Source organism: Doryrhamphus excisus, chromosome 2 (assembly GCF_030265055.1).
Source record: "Doryrhamphus excisus isolate RoL2022-K1 chromosome 2, RoL_Dexc_1.0, whole genome shotgun sequence".
NCBI classification, from domain to species: Eukaryota; Metazoa; Chordata; class Actinopteri; order Syngnathiformes; family Syngnathidae; genus Doryrhamphus; species Doryrhamphus excisus.
In genome coordinates, this window is record NC_080467.1 from 26,219,726 (window position 1) to 26,244,031 (window position 24,306).

At 40.0% G+C, this 24,306-nt stretch overlaps 1 protein-coding gene and 1 long non-coding RNA gene across 6 annotated transcripts in view; one reads left to right on the forward strand and one right to left on the reverse strand.

Moving 5' to 3' along the window:
- Nucleotides 1-6,335, forward strand: part of LOC131107832 (uncharacterized) — a 188,049-nt gene extending 181,714 nt beyond the window's left edge. Inside the window, exon 6 of the long non-coding RNA XR_009120347.1 lies at nt 5,554-6,335. This is a non-coding gene — a long non-coding RNA (uncharacterized LOC131107832). The remainder of the gene's footprint in view (nt 1-5,553) is intronic.
- Nucleotides 1-24,306, reverse strand: part of si:dkey-237h12.3 (teneurin-3) — a 210,151-nt gene that overhangs the window by 100,712 nt on the left and 85,133 nt on the right. For all 5 annotated transcript variants that reach the window (XM_058058091.1, XM_058058082.1, XM_058058074.1 and 2 more), the window contains 2 exons: nt 19,467-19,692; nt 3,406-3,644 (listed from right to left, as the gene is read on the reverse strand). In XM_058058091.1, the coding sequence (XP_057914074.1) occupies nt 3,406-3,644; nt 19,467-19,692 (465 nt within the window). The remainder of the gene's footprint in view (nt 1-3,405; nt 3,645-19,466; nt 19,693-24,306) is intronic.

Sequence of the window (24,306 nt, forward strand, 5' to 3'; positions counted from 1 at the left end):
AATAAAATAAAATAAAATAAAATAAAATAAAATAAAATAAAATAAAATAAAATAAAATAAAATAAAATAAAATAAAATAAATAAAATAAAATAAAATAAAATAAAATAAAATAAAATAAAATAAAATAAAATAAAATGTAATCTAATGTAACAGTGCCTTGCCAAGTCCAACAATATTAAGAAACATATTTCATTAATTGCTGACAACTAAGACATAATTGCTGTAATTACATTGTTACGCCAATATTTCTATTTTCTACAGTATTTATTATGAATATGATTGCTGTTTTATCTCATTATTATCCTTATTTCTCACCTTTTTAAATTTATTCCTTCCATATAGCACAACCTATATGGGTGTCATATCTTTAAACTCATCTTTCATATATTTTTAACACCTTTTAAAATGTAAATGACAAAATGAAAGTAAATATATTTAAATGTTAATTATATAAGGTGAATTATTTGTTATCAGTAATAAATATGGAGAAGGGTTGGGATTAAAAATAAGCTCCACTTCTTTTGACTCCTTGTCAGACATGTTGATGGGTGCAAATGTAACCTTAATGCATTCCTGAAACAAATAAACCATATCATATTTTTAAAAAATTATAATAATAATGCACAGCCTCCTCACTTTGACTGTCTTTAGACGGGATTGAATAAGTAGACATTTCCCATAGGAGATAAAAGGACTGCACAACAATAATACATATATTATCATTGTTAAAATAAGTGATACTGCCCGTATAGCTCAGTGTGAGTTTGCATTGAGTGGGAGAGCGAGAGAATAAAGATCACATTACTAACGTTCATGGGCAATTTACAGCCTGCATGTTTGCACCGTGGGAGGAAGAACATGCAGACTCGGCACCGACAGGCCCGAGCCTTTTAATGGTAATTAAATGCTAAATGTGCTGCCCGCATTTACAGCGTATAGAGCATTTCACCTCCCAGCTACTCAGAGAGTCATTTCACTGTGTTGTCTCATCATGCGGTGATCGGGACATATGCTGGCGAGCATAAAAAAAAGAGAGAAAACAGCTCATTAACAGCAGTAAGAGCGGTTGGCGTAATCGTATCCTGGCTCAAGGACTTTATCGGGAATTGAGCCTGCGACAATTCTTAGAAATTGCGATTGGCTGGCGACCAGTCCAGGTTATACCCTGGAAGTAGACATATAGTCACATTTCTTTATTAACTGTACAGTGTTCCCTTGTTTATCGCGGGGATAGGTTCCCAAAATAGAATAGTTCCCAATAAGTGAAATCCGCTAAGTAGCCAACTTTATTTTTTTACAATTATTACCATATTTTCTGGACTATAAGTTGCATTTTTTGCAGGTAATTTATTGCAAGTTCTAACAATAAAAGAACAGAGGGTTGACAGGTTGAATAGGTGTAAGATATGCTAACACAATGGTTATTCAGCTACACGAAAAATAAACATGAACAGAAAAGGTGTCCAGTGTTTATGTAACATAAACAGTTTTTTCATTTATAAGTCGCTCTGGAGTATAAGTCGCAGGAACAGCCAACCTATTAAAAAAAGTGCGACTTATAGTCCGGAAAAATACAGTATTATATGTGTTTTAAGATTGTAAAACTCCTCACATACCTTTTATACACTATACGGGCAAATTTTAATGATCAATTGATTCGGTTGGACACAAGAAATTATTAAATGATTCACACGTGTTCACTGTTTCTTGTCCTGTCGCCATTCGGCTGTAGCGTTTTTGTATCCTTGTTAAAGCATACTGCTCCTGACGCTGTCCTCCTATTGCCAATCATCCACAATCCTTATGCGAGGCATGAACACATGTCTGTGTGTTCTAAAGATATAGAAACAGATAAAAAAGACGGCGCTAAAAGCCTTCTGAAAAAACTACTAAAGCACCAACAACACTCCATTCACACATTTATTCAGTTTATGGTAGAAAAATGTTTCTATCACTGCAGGGTTTGTTAGCGCTAACAATCCTTCGTTTATTATGATGCAATCACGCCATACACGCCAAGCCTTTCCATCGATGGCAATATAATGCCACACTCCATTTCTGTCGGCATGGCTTGGGAATCTCCACATTTACACCAAGTCATTCCGGAGTAATGACTTGCCCCCAATGTGCTGCAAAGTTTCACCCTCTCTTCTTGCGAGCTGCAGCTCATCCTCCATATATTCAAGCTCAAAAAGATAAGGTTCTGGATCCTCATTTGTCCACAAGTAGCCCTCGGCGGCTCTCACAGTCTGCCATGATTAGTAGTTGCAAACAGACAAGCGCTTCTCTATGGCGCTGTTGTTGACACAAGTGGCCTTAGTTGCTTTTAATGGGCTTTGTGAAATCAATGCATTCAGGAAAGAACTTCTGGTAATGTTTAAAATTATAAAAATACGGCTAAATACTGTAGGTATTACATATTATCATGAATGTACCTGTTGGTCACATTGTGTGTTAATACTGGTACTGGTACCACTACTGCTTTGTATACGATAATACTAAAGTCAGTGATTGCAACTCTAATATAACACTGCAATAGAAATAACACTGAAGTACCAATAAACCCATACAAATATTCAGTAAAAACATCACAAAGGGTATTTCAGCAACATTTTCATCATAGTATATTTTCTTATGCAGCAATACTACACAAAGAAAACTCTGCTATACTTTAAAGTAGTCAGCGTACGACGTTTATAGCAGTATAGTAACAACTACTACTGTTTTACAGTTTTCTGCATGTAAAACTGTAATTAGTCACTATAAAATGTATTTTTCACTTTAATTTAATATTTGTGGGTGTCCAGAATAAATGTGTAGTGACTATTTACATTCCTATCTCAATCTCAATATATCTCAATATAATAATGATATAATATGATATAAACATAATACAATTATGAGTAATACATGTTGAGTGGACTTATTTTGACATGTGACATGATTTCCATTTTGATATATAAAATTACTGTAAAGTAGCAGTATGGGTTCACTCCTGTATATGATATGAAATAAATATGACATGAAGTATGTTGCAAGACAACACAACTACTACTGTTTTACAGTTTTCTGCATGTAAAACTGTAATTAGTCACTATAAAATGTGTTTTTCACTTTAATTTAATATTTTTGGGTGTCCAGAATAAATTAGTAGTGACTATTTACATTCCTATCTGAAAATAATGATATATAATATAACATGATATGATATGTATATGAAACCATAAAACATTTTTGGAGGTCCAAAAAGGTGTGTCCCATGACATGCATTGTTAGCTTCCTCACGCTAACTGTTTTTCTATCATTGGAATTAACACAAAAGGGAAATAGGTGTGCTCATGTTTCACAAAATAATCGTGTCTGATGGGCAAAATTGTAGTTTTGTAGTTCAAACACTTCCTTACCGATGCAGTAGCAGAGAATGATGGACAGCACGACGGCGACGCCCACTGCGATCAAGGCGGTACACTTCCACGAGCAGTGCTTGGGCGACTTCTTAAACTTGAAAGCCCCCCTGGACAAGCTGCTGCGGGGCAAGGGCCGTGCCGGGGTTGAGTAAACCGTCCCGGTCGCCATGGTGTAGCCGGGGGCCGCCGCCCCGAAGAAGGGTGTGGATCCTGTGCCCGTCTTAAAGAGGAAGTGCCTGCCAAAAAAAGGGAAAATGGGGTCTTAGAAAAAACATTTCGAATGAGTGATGCTTTTAATAAGGACAAAACGCAAACTATCGCAGCGGTCGGTGCGCCATAAGCCAGATTGAGCGTAATAACCGCCCTAGCACGCGCGGCAGGGTGGCGTGCACAAAAAAATACATCATAAAAACAATCGACTCCCAGTTGCTCACTTGACCTTTTACAACCAGGCCTTGGCTAATAGCCCATTATACCTGGGGTAATTAAGAGGCTTTAATCAAAGGCATTACAGAGTGATCGTCCTATTAACTTTTAAACCCCATGTGAAAAGCTCTTAAGTAAATGAATTAGGGCTTGTTGCCACTCTTGCCACGACTTACAGATTAATACCCCCGTGCCTGCCGGGCTCCGAGAGGACAGTTGAGGAAATTGGAGCCACTGACCATGCACTGTAAATGCTCCTCCGGCATGGAAGGAAGTGTACTGTACACTCAGCGAGGGCTTCATTAAGGAGCACTTTTTACCAGCCCGCACGACCCCATACATCACTGGGAATTCTGCCTGATTGGGTTCAGTTTGGATAATGTGCAGCTATTAAATTAACTTCATACGCTGGACGGAACTGGACGGAATTACACTGAGAGGAGCTTTCAATTATTTTGGCAGCTACTAGTATCACTACTGCTTTGTATACGATAATACTAAAGTCAGCGATTGAGACTCTAATATAACACTGCAATAGAAATAACACTGAAGTACCAATAAAAACCCATACAAATATTCAATAAAAAGATATTTCAGCAAACATTTTATAGAGTATATTTGTATACTACTATATATGTATTTTACATAGTATATTTTCTTATGCAACAATACTACACAAAGGAAACTCTGGTATACTTTAAAGTAGTCAGCGTATGGCTTTTATAGCAGTATTGGTTCACTCTTGTATATGAAATAAATATGATATAAAGTATGTTGCAAGACAACACAACTACTACTGTTTTACAGTTTTATGCGTGTAAAACTGTAATTAGTCACTATAAAATGTATTTTTCCACCTTAATTTTTAATTTTTTTTTTATTTTTGGGTGTCCAGAATAAATGAGTAGTGACTATTTACATTCCTATCTCAATATAATAATGATATAATATGATATAAACATAATACAATTATGAGTAATACATGTTGAGTGGACTTATTTTGACATGTGACATGATTTCCATTAAGCACATTGCTTGTATTTGTTATTTCGATATATAAAAGTAATAGGAGAGCGGAGACCAGGCACATTTGTATTGATTTTCTTTGGTGGGTATCATTTAAAATCAATAATGCTTGTACTGGAAACGACTAAAAGCTGAAATAATGAAAACATTAAAAAACAATACTGGCTTCCTCTGTTAGGTAGGTAAAAATACAATAAAATACAATGAAATGAAATTAAATAATAATAAAGCTGGATCAGCATCTTTTGGATCGATGGAATTAATTTTAAAGTTTGAATTAAATTAAAATTAAATTATATTTTTTCTCGTCCATAAAACATCCCTGTAGTGTATTTCGCAACACCTTTAAAAAGGGTTAACACATTGAAAAAAAAATTTAAAAAAAACAATGCCTTCACACTCAAACACAATCACACCTGAGGTGAAAGTTGATCTATATATAAAGAAACCGTTGTTCCGTTTAGCAACAAGGTTAGCAGGAATAGTGCCTGCTTCCATGTGCAAACTTTCTCCAAGAAAAAGTTGACTGATGCAGAAAAAAAATATTCTCCTTAAATATGGTCAGCATTGCGAAATAAAGCTTTTTGTTTCACACACCAAAAAAAACTGCCCTATTTTCTGTCTGAGACTGTGTTTTTTTTTTTTTTGTATTTTTTTTTCACTATTGGGTTTTTGCTTTATGTCGTTTTATAGAAGCCCGCCGGAGGGAGGAGGAAGAGGAGGAGGAAGAAGAGATGGTTTCCTTGGCAACTGCTAATTTATATCCACCAACAAACTGATAAAGCGCTATTTGCTCATCAATTATTTGTGCAGCAGCTGTGAAGTCTCTCTGTAAGTTTTCTAAAGGCTTTTTTTCACCCATTTTAATCCGACAAGAATCTGCACTCAAGAAGCTTTAGAGCGGCTAATTAGGTGCGTAATCTAAATCCGGGCTGCTAAGGACTAAAAATCCACATGGTGACACTTTCAAACAGACATAGTGGAAGCTTTTTGGGCTGTTTAAGACGTTTATCTGCTGTAATTGTCTTTTTTTTTTATTGAGAAAGTAGGGTGCATACTAAACCTTTAAGCAACCTGCCCGCCATATTTGGATAAGGAGGAGCCCTCCTCCCGTTGTTACCTCGTGTGATCAATGCTCCACGGAGAGAACAAATGTCACATTTTCCGACCGTCTGGCAAGCTGTCTGGCACAGACGGGGATTCCATTTAAAGGTTAGCATGTGTCACTCTCGGAATGACAATGATCCTGATGAGAAGGAAGCGGGGCGGAGAAGTTGAGACGTCATCGAGTCAGGAAAGGCTTTGAATTGGGGTCGCAAAGTGTATTATGTGGGAGTCGCACGCAAATAAAGTCGCTATGTGGGCAGGGAAGTGTAAGTGGATGCACTCGGATGCGCCTGGCTGAGACGTTGTGTGTGTGTGTGTGTGCTATACTACGGAAAGTAAACTTGGGTATACTTTGAGTAGTCGGTGTGCAGGGCTATAGAATGAGTCAACACACAGCTATTATTGCCTAAAAAGCTGGCAGCACAAGTGAGAAGCGAGCAGAAACAAGCAGTCTGGGGCGGCATGAGTGCTGCCAGCACTCGGGAGCTGCCGTTCATTAAAAGGAAGGAGGTATTCCAACACATGCTGTGACATTGAGAAGCAGAATCATCAGGTGATTATGTGCAGACAAACACATACAGTGGTTTGTACATATAAACACATTAATATCATCGAGTTGTCAAAATTCACTCATTTATTGCAGTTAACTGGTTTCAAACCTAACAGTGATAAGTGAATTTGAAAGTATTTATGAATGGCTTTCATCCTTAAAAACATAGAAAAACTGTTTACGTCCTTCTCTAGACATGAAATAACACCCGATAGTCACGTTTATACTCATATTACTTAATATCATCAAGTTGTCAAAATTCACTCATTTATTGCAGTTAACTGGTTTCAAACCTAACAGTGATAAGTGAATTTCCGCAAAATATTTATAAATGGGATATTTTCATCCTTAAAAACATAGAAAAACTGTTTACGTCCTTCTCAAGACATGAAATAACACCCGATAGTCACGTTTCTACTCATATTACTTAGTATCATCAAGTTGTCAAAATTCACTCATTTATTGCAGTTAACTGGTTTCCGACCTAACTGTGATAAGTGAATTTCCGCAAAGTATTTATAAATGGGATATTTTCATCCTTAAAAACAGAAAAACTGTTTACGTCCTTCTCAAGACATGAAATAACAAAGTATTTATAAATGGGATATTTTCTGTCACGGTTCGGCTTCATTGCTTTAAAGTTCGACCCCAGGATGCAGAGAGCAGGACCAATAGCAGGTAAATAATATTTATTTGCATGCAATAATTGCAGCAGCAGAAAAAGCAACTCAGGTGACAAACGACAATAATCCCACACAGGGAGACGCACACACCTGGACTAAATAGATACTCAAATTAGGGACAGGTGTGGGTAACTAAGACAACGGAAGCAGAAAAGGCAAAACAGGAAGTCAAATACAAAATAAGAGTCCAGAAAGGAAACCAAACAAACTGTCACGAGGGAACCCACACAGGGCGTGACAATTTTCATCCTTAAAAACATAGAAAACCTTCTTTACGTCCTTCTCAAAACATGAAATAACACCTGATAGTCACGTTTATACTCATATTACTTAATATCGAGTTGTCAAAAATCACTCATTTATTGCAGTTAACTGGTTTCAAACCTAACTGTGATAAGTGAATTTCCGCAAAATATTTATAAATGGGATATTTTCATCCTTAAAAACATAGAAAACCTTCTTTACGTCCTTCTCAAGACATGAAATAACACCCGATAGTCACGTTTATACTCATATTACTTAATATCGAGTTCTCAAAATCCACTCATTTATTGCAGTTAACTGGTTTCAAGCCTAACTGTGATAAGTGAATTTCCGCAAAGTATTTATAAATGGGATATTTTCATCCTTAAAAACATAGAAAAACTGTTTACGTCCTTCTCAAAACATGAAATAACACCCGGTAGTCACGTTTATGCTCATATTACTTAATATCATCAAGTCGTCAAAATTCACTCATTTATTGCAGTTAACTGGTTTCAAACCTAACTGTGATAAGTTAATTTCCACAAAGTATTTATAAATGGGATATGTTCATCCTTAAAAACATAGAAAACCTTCTTTACGTTCTTCTCAAGACATGAAATAATGCCACGATAGTCACGTTTATACTCATATTAGCCAATATAACAGACATAATAAAGCAAAATAAGACATAAATAAGACTCATGCTTCTGTGTGTTGCTGTAAATGTGTTCCGGTGGTACGGACAGGAAGTGACTTCCGGGGTTCAGAGTTGAGTTTTGGCTTGGCCGCAACAGTTGCTCGTTTTAGGGTTTATTGTGTCTGTTGTGAGGGCATTCAAATCTGTCGTTAAAACCAACGATCAAGTCCAGTGCATTACAGTGACATTACTGACACCTAGTGACCAGTGTATAATACTACATCATCTGAATGCCTTGTATTTTTTTGCTTGAAAAAAAGCAAAACAAAGGCAAAAAATATACACAATTTGCTGTACAAATTGTATATTTTTCACAAATATACCACCATGAACTATTTAAGATGCACATGCATTAAAATTTAAAGTTTGTGTAAACCCCTTCACGCAACACAAAGTGAAATGGCTTTTCACTTCCTGGTTGCTGCGGAGCATGTATTGCTATGGGATAGATGCAGGCGGCCATCTCTGCCACCTTGTGGCCGTTTTTATGCTGTTTTCCATTGTGGAGTTACATCATCACCTCTTGCGCAAAAAAAAATCACTTTGAAATAAACATGTCATAAATCAGCTAGGAGACCAGGGTTCAATTCCACCCTTGGCCATCTCTGTGTGCAGTTTGCATGTTCTCCCCGTGCATGCGTGGGTTTTCTCCGGGTACTCCGGTTTCCTCCCACATTCCAAAAACATGCTAGGTTAATTGGCGACTGCAAATTGTCCATAGGTATGAATGTGAGTGTGAATGGTTGTTTGTCTATATGTGCCCTGTGATTGGCTGGCGACCAATCCAGGGTGTACCCCGCCTCTCGCCCGAAGACAGCTGGGATAGGCTCCAGCACCCCCCATGACCCTCGTGAGGAAAAGCGGTAGAAAATGAATGAATGAATGTCATAAATCAGATTCCAACTGTGTCCCATGTTGGGATAAAAATTACAGTTGTTGTATACGAACATAAAAATGCGGCCTGTGTTCCGCACATAAATAAATCCACACAATCTTGAATATTTCATGAACAAAACACCAAACAAGAATCCATACTTTCCCGGGTGAAATCAGTTCAAACTTGTCTGATGGTGTCAATCAAAACAGAGCGGTATTATTTGTGTATTAGTACTACGGCTGGTGTACTATGACTACAGACAGCAAGACACGGCAGGTTGCTAAATGTAGCGCTACAAATAGGATTGTACGCTCCGGCATCAAATTCCTGCACTTCCCAGCCTTCAAAGTCATTCTGCTTTTTTTAGAGGTGGAAGTGTTTTTTTTTTTTTTTAAGCAAAAAGCAAAGTGAAGATGAAATGCTGTCGGACACGATGAACAAACAGCAGTCGAGTGTAAACGTCCGTAGACGCCGCGTGACCGCCTGTAATTGATTAGCGCCAGTGTGATGCTACACGCCACATTACTATGCTAATCCCCGCCGGTGGAGGGGGCACGCAGACAGGCGCAAAAGTGAAAGAGCGCCAATGAATGGCGGCGCGTCCACCCGGCTAGCTTTGCACGCTTGTCCGTCCCATTGAGGCGGCGGTGCCGGCGTGCGCGTCGGCCTCTCCTCTTGCGATGTCGCTTGACATCAGGGTGACATTTGGAGGACAAAAAGGAGAACAGCGAGAGGGTGGATTTGTACGCCGCTAAGCTCCACGGGAAGAGCGCTAGCGACAATACTAGCTTGGGAAGTCTGAATGTGTAAGCTGCATCTCTTAGCTAGCATTAGCATTAAGCTGTTTAAAATGAAACAACAGCTGTAATGCATAGTCAGGGCATCTTCTTTTTAGATAACATTGATGCACTGTTAGCTGTTTACCAATCTTAGTGTGTTTTTTTGGTTTATAGTAATCCCTCATTTATCACTGTTAATTGGTTCCAGACTGTGATAAGTGAATTCCTCAGCGTAGGAGTCGATATAAATTCATTCATTCATTCATTTTCTACTGCTTATCCTCACGAGGGTCGCAGGGGTGCTGGAGCCTATCCCAGCTGTCTTCGGACATTGATGGTTCTAAAAGACCACAATGGAGAGGACCACAGCCACAGTAGTATATCATTGCATTAAAGCAATCACTCATTGCATTCATGATAAGAGAGATAGATAGACCGGAGCAGGAGGGGATAGAAAAGGAGACTCACATTCACACTCACATTCATACCTATGGCCAATTAACCTAGCATGTTTTTGGAATGTGGGAGGAAACCGGAATACCCGGAGAAAACCCAAACATGCACGGGGAGAACATGCAAATTCCACACAGAGATGGCCGAGGGTGGAATTGAACCCGGGTCTCCTAACTGTGAGGTCTGCGCGCTAACCACACGACCGCTGTGCAGCCCAGATTCAATATTAATGAATGTAATATTTTTAAAGACATTTTTATGACTTTCTTAATACAATTTTTACCATCATTAGAGCCCTGTAGACATGAAATAACACCCCTATATCCATCTTTATATCACATTATTATTGCACAGGCTACAGGATCATTGCAGGAACACAAGAGACAGCTATCGCCTTTAAGATTAGCAAGCTAGCGAGCCTCCAAGTGATTTACTGTACTCCAAACTTAAGAAACGATTTAAAACAGAGTGGGGAAGATGGACAATAAAGGCAAAAACTTACCACTTCCACACAAAATAGGAGGAGACTATATTTTCACTTCATATTTTCATTTCACATCATTCCAGACATGTCATGGCTGATGGTATTTAAAGGTTTCTAAAGATTCAGGGGATTTTGGACATGCAAGCCAACACGTTTCCATGTTTTCCATAACATAAATTCAATTTTATCTCTTCCAGCTTTCACATGTAATCCCTATTGAACTCTTTTTTTTTCTGTTTTGCCATGCTAACTCGGTGTTCTATCTATTTAATTCAGTTTGCTTTAATTGGATTCTGATTCTTCTGCGTGAAAATGAACCCAAACCAGATCACACCAGCCTGAGGCCTTATTGAACCACATCGAACTCCCCCAGGGAGCGCTCGAGTCGTGGGCTTTTCCTGACCTCCATTTGACCCCAAAACTCCGCTGCCGGAAGCACTGGCATACGTTAAGACCCAAAGTTAAGCAGAAAAAGTCCCAAACACTGGAAGTTCTTCCTGAAGGTGCCTTCTGGCTCAGGTTAAGTTCACTGGCAGTGCACTGCTATGCACTTTATAGGCATGACACCACCGGATTAGCCCGGTGCAGCTTTACTTAATAAAATAAAAGCTCATCTCTGGGTTGTAATGTCCTGTGATGGATGTTAGCGATACACCGGCTTCACTCCTGACTGCCGGGAAGTAGGAAATATATTTTATAGGCGATTAGGCTGAAAACAAATCTAATCTTCCCACTCGTCATCAAATTCCTGGTTGTGATAAACGCTAATCGTGTCAGAAATAATATAGATAAATGCCATTTTTGTAGTATTTCAAAAAGCGTTGTGATGATTATTGATACTAGGTGTCAATAATGTTATATTGATGAGCCATGACAGGAAGTTAAAAAAAAGGAACAATAACAAGGGACTTGACCAATGCTAACATGAGTTAATTGTCTTATTTTGCCTTATTATGCCTACTATATTAGGTAATATATTCATTTTTCTCCTCATAAGGGTCGCAGGGCGTGCTGGAGCCTATCCCAGCTGTCTTTGGGCGAGAGGCGGGTACACCCTGGACTGGTGGCCAGCCAATCACAGGGCACATATAGACAAACAACCATTCACACTCACATTCATACCTATGGACAATTTAGAGTCGCTAATTAACCTAGCATGTTTTTGGAATGTGGGAGGAAACCGGAGTACCCCGAGAAAACCCACGCATGCACGGGGAGAACATGCAAACTCCACACAGAGATGGCCGAGGGTGGAATTGAACCTAGCTGTGAGGTCTGCGCGCTAACCACATAACCGCTGTGCAGCCCTAGTCAAAACATAAAAACCTATTTATGACGTTCTAAATATGTTTTTTTTTACATTATTAGAGACCTCCAGGCATGAAATAGCACCCCTATATTCACTTTTACCCCAAGTAACAGTAGACATAATAAGAAAATATAAGGCTTGTGCTCATGTGTGTTGCTGTAAATGTGTTCCTAAGCTTGCCGAGGGTGGAATTGAACTTGATTCTCCTAGCTGTGACGTCTGCGCGCTAACCACGCAATTGTTGTGCAGCCCTAGGTAATATATATTTATTATTATTTATTATAAATGCCATATAATTTATCTACAGTGATTAAAATCCTAAACTGCACATTACAACATTGCCGTATCATTTGCTTATGTTATATAGGAAGTACATAAATAAATATATTAGCGATTAATGTGAAACATGCGGTGTCCGAATTGTGGATTTTAATATGTGATATATTCCAATGTATGCAATTTCAAAATAAAATGACACTATTACCATAACATGAAGGTAAAGCTGACTATAGGGGTGTTATCTCATATCTAGAAGTCTCTAATAATATTAAAACCTATTTAGAAGGTTATAAACAGGTTTTCGTACAACAAAAATTTCTATATAAGGAAACCTACTTTGTGGTAATTGACTTATCATAGCACCAATTAACCAGAATAAATGAGGGATTGCGGTACATCTATATGCAGTATAATAATTTCATCAGTGAATCAGGCAGCAACACACAAGCAGCCTCTGAAGAGAATCCTTCAGGGTACGGTGTCCACATCTACATGACCCTTTGACAAGGTGCTAACACACCAAACCTCATGTTGTCCCTCGCCTCCTCAAAATAAACTGGCATTTTTTATTTTATTTTTATTTTGCCTTTCAGTGTAAAGGCAGTCCATGCTTCCGGCAGCAGCAGCAGATCCAAAGAAAAAGGAAAGTGAAATCACAAGAGGAATATATTTGGCACCGGAAGAAGCAGTCAAAATAACTTCAAAGCATCTTGAGGAGCACCACCCTGTCGACACCGACGACCACGTTGGCGGCAGACCAACTAGCAAACCTCACTTCTCTTCCAAAAGGCTACTTTGGCTCCCGCTCACATGACCTGCCCGTACTGCTGGAACGCTGTAAAGCTCAGGACGACTGACTCATGAATGGCACGGCCTTCCCACAAAGCCTTTCTTCCGATGCTTGGATCTTGGAGGCTATTTGGAGGGAAGAATTCCGCCAGGACGGGACGTAAATTCCAAGCGGCGAATGCAATGAGCATCGACGGAGCGGCTGTGGGTGGCTGAAAAGGCCTTCAAATGTCATCATGACTATTCAAGCCCAAGCAGAGACAAGGTCAGGAGAAGCTGTTGTCTACCTGACATGAAGAGAAATGTTAATGATTTGCAATTAACAGTGGTTAACTTCTTTTTACACTTGCATGACAATTAAATATGCTATTTCTATGCTATACTATTTTAGATTTCTGACCACGCAACCCATAACCGTTCCGTTTAGCCAAGTTAACCCCCACGACCCGACTATACTTAACACTACAACCCATTGAATGATGAAATATATTCTGTATTTATTTAACACTGCTGAAAACAAATGAAAACCAGAACATTTTCATCACTTTCTAAATTCTGACAGAAAAACCCAGCTAGGACTTGGAGTGAAAACAGATGAATAGTCTGCTTTTGTGCTTATGTGCTGTATATCTATTCGACTATTCTATTAGACTCCTGCAGCAACACCCTTCACAAACATGACTAACGCGCTGCGCTGCTATGCCAGGTTTTGCCGTAAAATATAAAATGTGTCAACAAAAACCAAGTTGCTGTAAAAACGCAGTGCATCCTATGATATTATCATGCACAAGCACCCTCTGAACATGATATATGTGCTTGCTTGTCAAACTGAAAGGTCAATTACGGTCAGCGTGAAGCCAATTAAGATGTGTTTTTCCTTGCTAAGCACAAACCGGGACTTTACCACAAAGAAACGGATTTTCTTATGTGGGCAAACATTTCCATGAGTGATTTGAATGCTTCTCTTGTTTGTTTAAGCTGGTCCTAAATGCAAAATGGATTTGCTGCATGCTAGAAACAAAACGAGGCAGACTTCCAGCAAGCTGGCTGCTATCATCCATCTCAGAGAAGACCCAAAGAGATTAAAGAAGATGACTCCACTGGGTTGGGCCAAAGGCTGCAGGTAGGCCATCACCTTTTATTTAGTAGTTAGTGTGGGGGACAGATAACAAGACCAGATAAGTGGATCAGAGCCGGCCCGCAGGTGGAATGAAAAACGACAGGTTGAGAGAAGCGTAGCCAGGCGCCGGGTCATAAAAAGTCCTTCAAACACAATCATGAGCGTCCTGAGGTTTGCTTCTGAATCTCTCGGGGATCACAGGGGTTGGTTCCGCTCGGAATTAAAGAGATTTAAAGCGAGCTGACTGCTGGGGATTAAAGGTGCACTCACACGTGGCAATTCATACTTGACACCTAAAGTCACTGATCCCAGGTCTGGTAGAAGGGGTGGGCCTTGGCGTGGCATGACTGATCATCATGCATGCACATGTACAACTTGGATGTATCATTGCATTAAAGCAATCACTCATTGTACACCATACATTCATGATAACAGACATGGATAGACCGGAGCAGGAGGGGATAGAAAAGGAGAAAAAAGAAAACAGAGGGGGAGTGCAGAGACAAGAACAGTACAAAGAGAAACACAGAAGCAATCAAGACTGTATCAGCAAACGTCTATTATGGTTCTAAAAGACCACAATGGAGAGGACAACAGCCACAGTAGTATATCATAGCATTAAAGCAATCACTCATTGCATTCATGATAATAGAGCTGGATAGACCGGAGCAGGAGGGGATAGAAAAGGAAGAAAAAAAAGAAAACAGAGGGGGAGTGCTGAGACAAGAACAGTACAAAGAGAGACACAGGACTGTATCAGCAAATGTATATGATGGTTCTAAAAGACCATAATGGAGAGGACAACAGCCACAGTAATGTTACTGAAATGACACAGTCAAACCTATTAGTGCTAATAGTAGAAATTAAAGTATTAACCATGATGACAATAACACACAACTCACATTATGATTTTGTTGAAACGTGACTAATGGTTAAAGCTTGTGTTGCTTAAGGGCATCTCATCACTGCTTTTTAAGCAACATGACATCCATCTCTCAGATTTTTGCTGTGAAGTCTTCAAAGACTGTTTTGGGCATCTCATGCTGAATATATCCTAATCAGTAATCAGTGAACTAAGGCTATTTCCGTCAGGTAAATGAGTGCGCTGAACTGGCACAGCGTGATCAGCGATTAAATAAGTGAGTTTGTATGAATCCAACAAACGATATTGACAGTTTTGCGTGCTTCCTCACCCTCTTGCACAATTTTGAACTATTCCCACTTAAATCAAACTGCTACTGTGGCCAATTGGCACTTTTCGAAAGACCTGCACTTAATTCATTACCTCTAATTGTTGCAACGTTGTTAAGTGCATGCTTTATATTCAAGCAGTTTGACGGGAAATAGGGTTAGCAATTTCCCGTGCGGAGAGCTATTTGTTGCCTCAGCATAAGGAATACAAATCAATTCACGTCACAGTGGTACCTGAGGCCACCTGAGATGACCTCCTTCCCCTGCCTGATAAATACTCTGCATAGCTTCTGCTTAGATTTCTCAAACTGGTATTTTTTTTTTTTTTTTTTTGCTTGACATGTGCAATTATGTGGTGGAGCAGGTCTTCCCCTTTGCCCCCCTCCCGGTGCCGCCACCGTGTGTTCCCACCCACTGACAGCCACTCGATTTGGACTCCAGCAGGGTGATGGTGATTTATGCCTGGACTGATGATAGGTGTGCACATATTGTTTTGTCGATATTCCGAAGAGAAAGCTCAAGGTTATTGCGCACCCTCCCCACCCCCGAACACTCCATCACGCCGTCTTCCACCACCACGGTCAACGTGGGTCGCATCTGATCCACATCAGGCGATGAAACTCGAAGTTCACAAACACCAGCCTGGCTTTGTGTTCTGAAGGCCGTTTGTGAGTCAGAATAGAGTGCTCACAAACTCCGCATGTTTCTTTTCATCCTTGAGCCCAAACCGGACTTTTTAAAGCCTTCTTTCCGACACATTTATTAGCCAAGTGATGCCATTTGCAATTTTTTTGTGACACAATAACAACCTGATGGAGTGCCGGTCGTAAAACTGACACTTTAATTTCTCAAATCCTACGGTGAAGCATCATTTTATTCAGCCCTCTCTGTAATGTTTTTTTACGAGCGCCGCTGAAACATTGTTTACTTTTTATTCTCTCATTTCATCAACGCTGCTTCTCAGCTGTGTTCCGAGTCAGTTGTTTTTAAGGAGGAACGTTGACACGCGGCGCTCATTCCGTGCACGTACTCTTCACAGTAACGACACATCTTCATTAAGTATGTGCTGAGGCTTGCACTGTAACACTTCACAGTGTCAGGATGGATCACACCTACTGTGTAAAAAAACAACAACTGGCAGGTCAATAGTTGCCCTTTTTTTGGACACACTTTCCTGACATTTGATGGTACAAGTCATCGGAACTGTCTTCCTCTATGGAGAATTTTGCAGAATGATATAGGGTCATACTTTGTTAGGCTTCGTAAGCATAGGCTAGACGTGCTGCACTGGAAAGCAACGCAGGCTTTTCGGTACGGAATAGTTGGTACGATACATGTGTACCAATTTTACTGTACGCAACACTTTGAGTGAGGGACAGGAAGTGCCACAAAGCCTATGCAGCCTAGCCTTTGGCGAGCTGGACTCCAGAGAAATGAGAGCTTGTGTAATTTCCTAAAAACATTGTACAATGATAAGTGAATTTCCGTTAAGTAGTATTCCTTATTTATAAATTGAACACGTTTGTAGTCAAAACATTCATTCATTCATTCATTTTCTACCGCTTATCCTCACGAGGGTTGCGGGGGGTGCTGGAGCCTATCCCAGCTGTCTTCGGGCGAGAGGCGGGGTACACCCTGGACTGGTCGCCAGCCAATCACAGGGCACATACAGACAAACAACCATTCACACTCACATTCATACCTATGGACAATTTGGAGTCGCTAATTAACCTAGCATGTTTTTGGAATGTGGGAGGAAACCGGAGTACCCGGAGAAAACCCACGCATGCACGGGGAGAACATGCAAACTCCACACAGAGATGGCCGAGGGTGGAATTGAACATAGCTGTGAGGTCTGCGCGCTAACCACACGACCGCTGTGCAGCCCTAGTCAAAACATAAAAACCTATTTATGACCTTCTAAATATGTTTTTTTTACATTATTAGAGACCTCCAGACATGAACTAACACCCCTATACTGACTTTTGCCCCAAGTAACAGTAGACTTAATAAGAAAATATAAGTCTTGTGCTCATGTGTGTTGATGTAAATGTGTTCCGAAGCTTACTAGGAGTTGAGTGGGGACATTTAAGATGGACGCAGTTCAGTTTTAGCTTTAGCTCCAACAATATTATACCTGTTGTGAGATAATTCAAACCTGCAATTAAAGTCTGGTGCTTGTGTGTCTCACCAAATATAACAGTAACATTACTCCCAGTAACATCCGTGACCGGTGTAACTGCAAAGGAACAACCTTCTCAAAGTCTACTGGGATGCTAACCTCACAAAAGATGCTATCTCCGCACATGAGATTTTGTAACATGACAAGATGTTATGTTTTATTACCGTTTACATGCCTCTGTAGGTGCTGCTGTTTTGGTTGGGAATATACTTCAAATACTGTATCAAATATTCATCTCTCAGTCTAAAGAGTGGAAGTACACTACCTTCCGTGCACAACCCCACTAAATTGTCTCTTCCATGTCTGCACGGATGGGGTTCTGTCTGGCTCCGAAGTGAAGTGTGAACTCCAAACAACACAATCACACTAAGAACCAGCAGACGGAGACCTCGTGGAGGTGTCACCATCACGTTAAAAATGGACTCTGCCAGAGTGAGTGAGAGTGTGAACATGATGTAACCTCAGTGTGACACAACTAGGATTGGGAATTGTTTGAATCTGAACAATTATGATTCAGATTTTGATTCCTTGTTTTGAGTCTGGTTTCGAACGATTTTTGATTCTGATGATTTTTTACATCACACATTGACTTTTGGATTTGTGGTAGAATTTGTTTTCTGTCTCACTCTGATTTTGAAGTGTGTTGTGTTGGTTGGAGGGTCCCTTGACTGTTGCTAATAGAGACGTACTGTGTACGTCAACAAATCTGCCGAGTACCAACTTTCAAATCATCCAGGATCCTCAAACCCAGTATGAGACCTCCCTGATTCTGACAGCTCGGAGGAGACTGCTTGCAAAGACGAGGTGCTGTGTTATTTCATCATTTTAGTCATTAAGTCTTTTTTTCCCAAAGGTTTAAATTGCTCGGGCTTATTATTTTTATACAATTTACATACATGCCTTGCGCTGCAGTATTGTTTTAGTATATAATTACCTGTCCATTTGCGCTACAATATTCAGCACTGACTATCCTACTACCTTTTAATGCTTTATAATTAAACAGTAGTTATTTCGCAGCAATAATCATGATGTTAACAGTACGACACAGATTGACATATACAGACACATTTTTCATAGAAATTTCACATTTTATGATAACAAAAGTGGTCTATGTCCACCTGAAACAGTCAATTTTGAGTAATAAGCATAATACGATGGACTGGGACTGGATCAGTCGACATGAAGCGGTTTAAAAAACGGTTTAATTTTTTTTTTTTTTTGTCCCGTCCAGCCATTGGGGCAGATAGTATTGTTGATCTAAATGCCCTTACATGCCCTTACATGCTTAAAATAAATAATAATAATAAAATAAAAAAAAAATAAAAAGTCGTTTAAAAAGCCGTTTCAACGGGTTCTACTGTCCTAAAGGTAGCATTATTTTTTTTTTCCCTCAAACTCAAAGCTTGGCGTTGTCCACTGTTAGCGCTGTGCTGGATGTGCAAGTATCCTGCTTAGGCCAAGTCCTGCTGTGTTTAAATACGCATGCTAACAGAATAATTAATAGGATGGCATTGCGGTGCTTCTGTAGATTATCACCGCAGGAGCCAGCGAGCCGGCACAGCAGAGCTAAATGGAGATGATGCGATGTCGGCAACAGGCAAGGATGATGAGCTGATGCATAGAAGTACTGTGTATTAATAGTAGTATAATAGTAGTATACAGGTGGGAAGCAGCGCCCCCTGACCTCACATCATGTCATTACACACCTCACGCAAGGCGTACTCGACACGCCCTCCAACTGTGAGTGATATTGTTCTTCATAAAAAAATAACTCAACACATTTTTTCAATATCCGGATGCTACTGTATCCATGACAACCAAGTGAAGGCAGCAATAGTTCAAGCTGGGGGAGTCACTCACCTGCTCTCCAGGGCCACATTGCTGCCCAGCACCCAGCTGTCCTGCAGCTGGACGCATTCTGCCGTGCTCTGCAAATCGGCCGCCAGGCCGGCTGTGGGCGGTGGGCTCGCGGCCCTCTGATTGGCCAGCGAGCCGCGGCTCAGGGACGTGATGGAGGGGTGCTGTTTGTGCGGGGGTGGCGCCGGCGGAAGAGGAGGCGGGCCCTGCTCACTTGACAGATGGTCACCTGGTGAGAGACAGGGAGAGATACGTTACAACATTAGTGGCGTGGGGGGGCGGGTTCTACACTTTCAATGTCAATCTGATTACCGATTATCTTATTTGTGAGAGGAGTGATCAACTGTCAATCACAAGACTGGCCCATAGTGTCGACAGGACAGCTCTGCCTATGTAATTTTAAGATGTATATTAAAATATGGGCGGCATGGCGGACGAGTGGTTAGCGCGCAGACCTCACAGCTAGGAGACCAGGGTTCAATTCCACCCTCCGCCATCCCTGTGTGGAGTTTGCATGTTCTCCCCGTGCATGCGTGGGTTTTTTCCGGGTACTCCGGTTTCCTCCCACATTCCAAAAACATGCTAGGTTAATTGGCGACTCCAAATTGTCCATAGGTATGAATGTGAGTGTGAATGGTTGTTTGTCTATATGTGCCCTGTGATTGGCTGGCGACCAGTCCAGGGTGTGTCCCGCCTCTCGCCCGAAGACAGCTGGGATAGGCTCCAGCACCCCCCGCGACCCTCGTGAGGAAAAGCGGTAGAAAATGAATGAATGAATATTAAAATATACTCTTAATATTTTGCCTTTATTCTTGTAAAATTATTGATTATTTTTCCATTTTTGCTGTTTTTTTCTTGTTAAATAATCTATGAATAAATATATAAAAAATAGACACAAACAAGTATTTTTAGTTTTTTTGTGTGTGCGTGTCCATTGTGGGGTCATGGAGAGCTTTACGACACAAACAGTCACCTCAAAATCAGTCCCCTGCGTATAAGTCAGAGATGCAAACCCTGCACAAAAAATAAATAAATAAAAACTAGACGGCACTTTTATAGCATGTCTCATAATTGTCGCAAAAGGCCACGCGGCCGACAGTTGGCTTCTCTTAAACAGAAGGTCAGTTATGGAGGCAGCTGTTCTTTTACGGCCGCTTAACGCAATGTTTCACGTTTGATTACAGCCAGAGAAGACTCTCAAATAACTAATGACCAGGACATCCATTAGCGCTCGCAGGGAGCAGGTTTTTCCAATTTGACACAAAGCTGTGTAATTGGCCCCTGGAATGGCGTGCGGTGATTATCTATCCATCTTCCCCGTTTAAAAGGTAAAAACCCACACTGCTGACAAATCTGATTTGCTCCAATGAGCCCCGGATGGGGATCATCTTTCGGAGAGTTACTCCGGCCGAGCTGGGGAGATGCATCTTGCCTTTTGTGTTGACAACGTGAATTTTTATCAAGAGGGCGTTAGAGTGTGAGCACTATGAATACCGGATGACAGCCTGGCACATCATTTAACCTTTGCCTTCACGAGCAGGCATAAAGAGCTTTTCCATGCGCATCAAAATGTGCTTTTATGCTATCGGTTTGAGATAACTTCATTGAAATGACGCCACCCTTTGTTATGAAGTGCCTTTAATGGCCGTGCAATTTGTGTCCTTGTCTACGGGCTTCTGCTTTTCACTTTGTCCTGTGCATGAAAGCTGCAAGCCTGAAGGAGGCAGAGGTCTTTTTTTTCTGCTAAGAAATCATTTGCAGCGCTTCAAGGTAAAAAAGGCTTCGGGGTGACTCCGAAAATTCATATTTATTGAAGATGCGCACAGGAATAAACAGCAGCTCTCTGCAGAACACATGTATGAGTTGGATAAATAAATGCTCATACAGGTAATACATACATGTGCTTCTAAATAATGAGATGCTGTAGCATGAAAACCCTCTCATGTGGCTGAATGACAACAATTCTGCAAAGATGAGTTGGCCAAACAGACTCATTGCAATAAAACTCATTGCCCAACCAGTTATTAGGTTGAGTCGGCCATCACTTTTTCACAAAAGGCTACGCAGGTTTGGATTCATAATGTTAATGGTTTTATTTCATTTGAACATGCATCGGATTACAATTGAATGCATCACATAATCAGTTCACAGTTCCACATGTCCAAAAGGAGTAGGAAGAAGCAAAGCTTATTAAATCCTACCCCTCCATCTGGTACTTTTACAATCAGTAACTGTTACATTTGTTCACTTCCTGCTTTCATAATATAGTTTAAGGTTTTTTTTAAATTAATAAAACAAATATAGTTTAAGTTTTTTTTTTAATTAATAAAACAAATGAAAAAAACCCTTCAACTATATTAGGAAAGCAGGAAGTGAACAATTTTAAAATATGATAATATAATTTTTAAATAAATAAGAAAAAATAATTATTTTTTTAATGAATTTAAAAAAACTATAAAAACTATAACAAAACTATATTAGGAGAGCAGGATGGGAACAATTTTTTTAAGTAAATTAAAATATATACATATATGTTTTTAATAAATTACAAAAATAAAACCTTAAACTATATTAGGAAAGCAGGAAGTGAACAAATGTAACAGTTACTGATTGTAAAAGTACCAGATGGAGGGGTAGGATTTAATAAGCTTTGCTTCTTCCTACTCCTTTTGGACATGTGGAACAGTGAACTGATTATGTGATGCATTCAATTGTAATCTGATGCATGTTCAAATGAAATACAACCATTACCATTACCATTTTTTTTAAATTTATTTAAAAAAATAAAAATAAAAAAAAACCTTAAACTATATTAGGAAAGCAGGAAGTGATAAAACATTCATGTTAAAACTGCATTTTGTATTCAGTTGTATTGTTGACATTGACTAACATTGAAAATAGTTTTATGATCTGAAGAAATACCATCGTACAGACATTTCGACACTTCCCAGAACTGATGTTTACTGGTGAGTCCAAGAATATTTAGAAGTAAAAAAGGAAGGCAGAGCCCCCAGCTATCAGGCTCCTCTCTTGTGGGACTGATTCAGTCTGGGGGGCAGAATCCCTCTCTTTATTCAAAAGCAAATTTAAAAGTCACCTTTTTGCTCGAGTTTCCACTCAGGGCTAACTTAATGGTGCCGTGGGTCATCTTTTAGTTATACTGCCATCAGGGATCTGCCTCCACAGGTTCCCTCTTCCCTTTCTCTGCATGGACCATGACCGCTGTTGATACGTAGTCCCCTGGTGGCTCAAACACTCTACCCTGGTTTTCCCATCTATCCACAATCTTCCCGTCTACGCTATCTCTCTAGCTCAACCCAACTGATTGAGACGAACAGCCGCCCAACACAGACTGGGTTCAGTTTGAGGTTTCTTCCCCAGAGGGAGTTTATCCCTGCCTCCATCACCACCTTCTCATGTGGGGTTCGCTTGGTTCTCCTTAATTGTAGACCTGCTTTGAAGTCACTATTTCATTCATTTTCATACATTTCGGTATTTGTTAGACCTTATGAAAGAAACTAATAATAAAAAAAAAAAACGAAGTGCCACTGTACTTTAAAGACACACCGCATATTTTGCAAATAACATGAGTCACGTCTGGACTCCCCAGGGTGCCAGCATTCGGCTTGAGGACAGAGAGAGAGAGCGGTAGATAAGATGAAACAATCATAAATGTAATTATTGGACCTAAATTATTGGCAGATTTCTTAAGTAATAAAGCCAGAAGGTCTCTAATGTTGATGAGACATGAAAGAAAATCATTTTTTACTGCTTGTAATGACATTTGAAGCAATAAAAACGTTTGGAGACACACAGCATCTTGGCCAATTATGACAACACGGTGTTATTTTCCCCCTCTCCAAAGCATACTAATATAAAAGTTGCAGTGTGGGGCTATAAATCCCCACAGTTTCTTCCATTTGTGATCAAAACCTGAATCTTTTTTTTTTTTTGCCGGGAGTAGCTCAGCAGAGAGAAGTGCAGCACATCCACTATAGAAAACACATGACAGCCATGATGGCGTTGGTAATGAACACGAAACGCTCCACTCATCTTCCAGCCAAGACCGAGAGTCCTATTAGCGAAGTGCTAAGCAGGCTAATAGAAATGTGGATCAGTGTGTGCTTTAGCTCACCTTTGGGCCTTGTTCGGCTCGGTGAGCCTGCAGCACCTTCCAGCTCCACTTCATTTGTTTTTTTTCAAATTTTTTTTCAACTCAAACATTTTCCATCAGCACAAACCAACTTCATGTCGAAGTGAGGCGAGGAGAGCAGTTATGAGGGAATTACCTAACGGGGAGCAAAGTGGTATGTAGCTGGAGAGAATTATGCCTAAATATCAGGGGAAATATCCCTTGAAACAAGGCTTGGCTAACATTAAACCTCTGAATGGATAATAAGGGAGACGGCTTTAAAAGAAAGTGCAACAAAGAATGAAGCGTTAGACAATTTCATAATAAAAGCGTATGGTAGGCTTACAAATAAATATATATATACAAATCAGACTTTTTTTGTTTGTTTTTTAACCCTATCTTAGCCACCCATTTGCACTTACAGCGATATATGTTGGCTCACAGCCAGGAGACCCGAGTTCAATTCCACCCTCGGCCATCTCTGTGTGGAGTTTGCATGTTCTCCCCGTGCATGCGTGGGTTTTCTCCGGGTACTCCGGTTTCCTCCCACATTCCAAAAACATGCTAGGTTAATTGGCCATAGGTATGAATGTGAGTGTGAATGTGAGTCTCCTTTTCTATCCCCTCCTGCTCCGGTCTATCTAGCTCTATTATCATGAATGCAATGAGTGATTGCTTTAATGCAATGATATACTACTGTGGCTGTGGTCC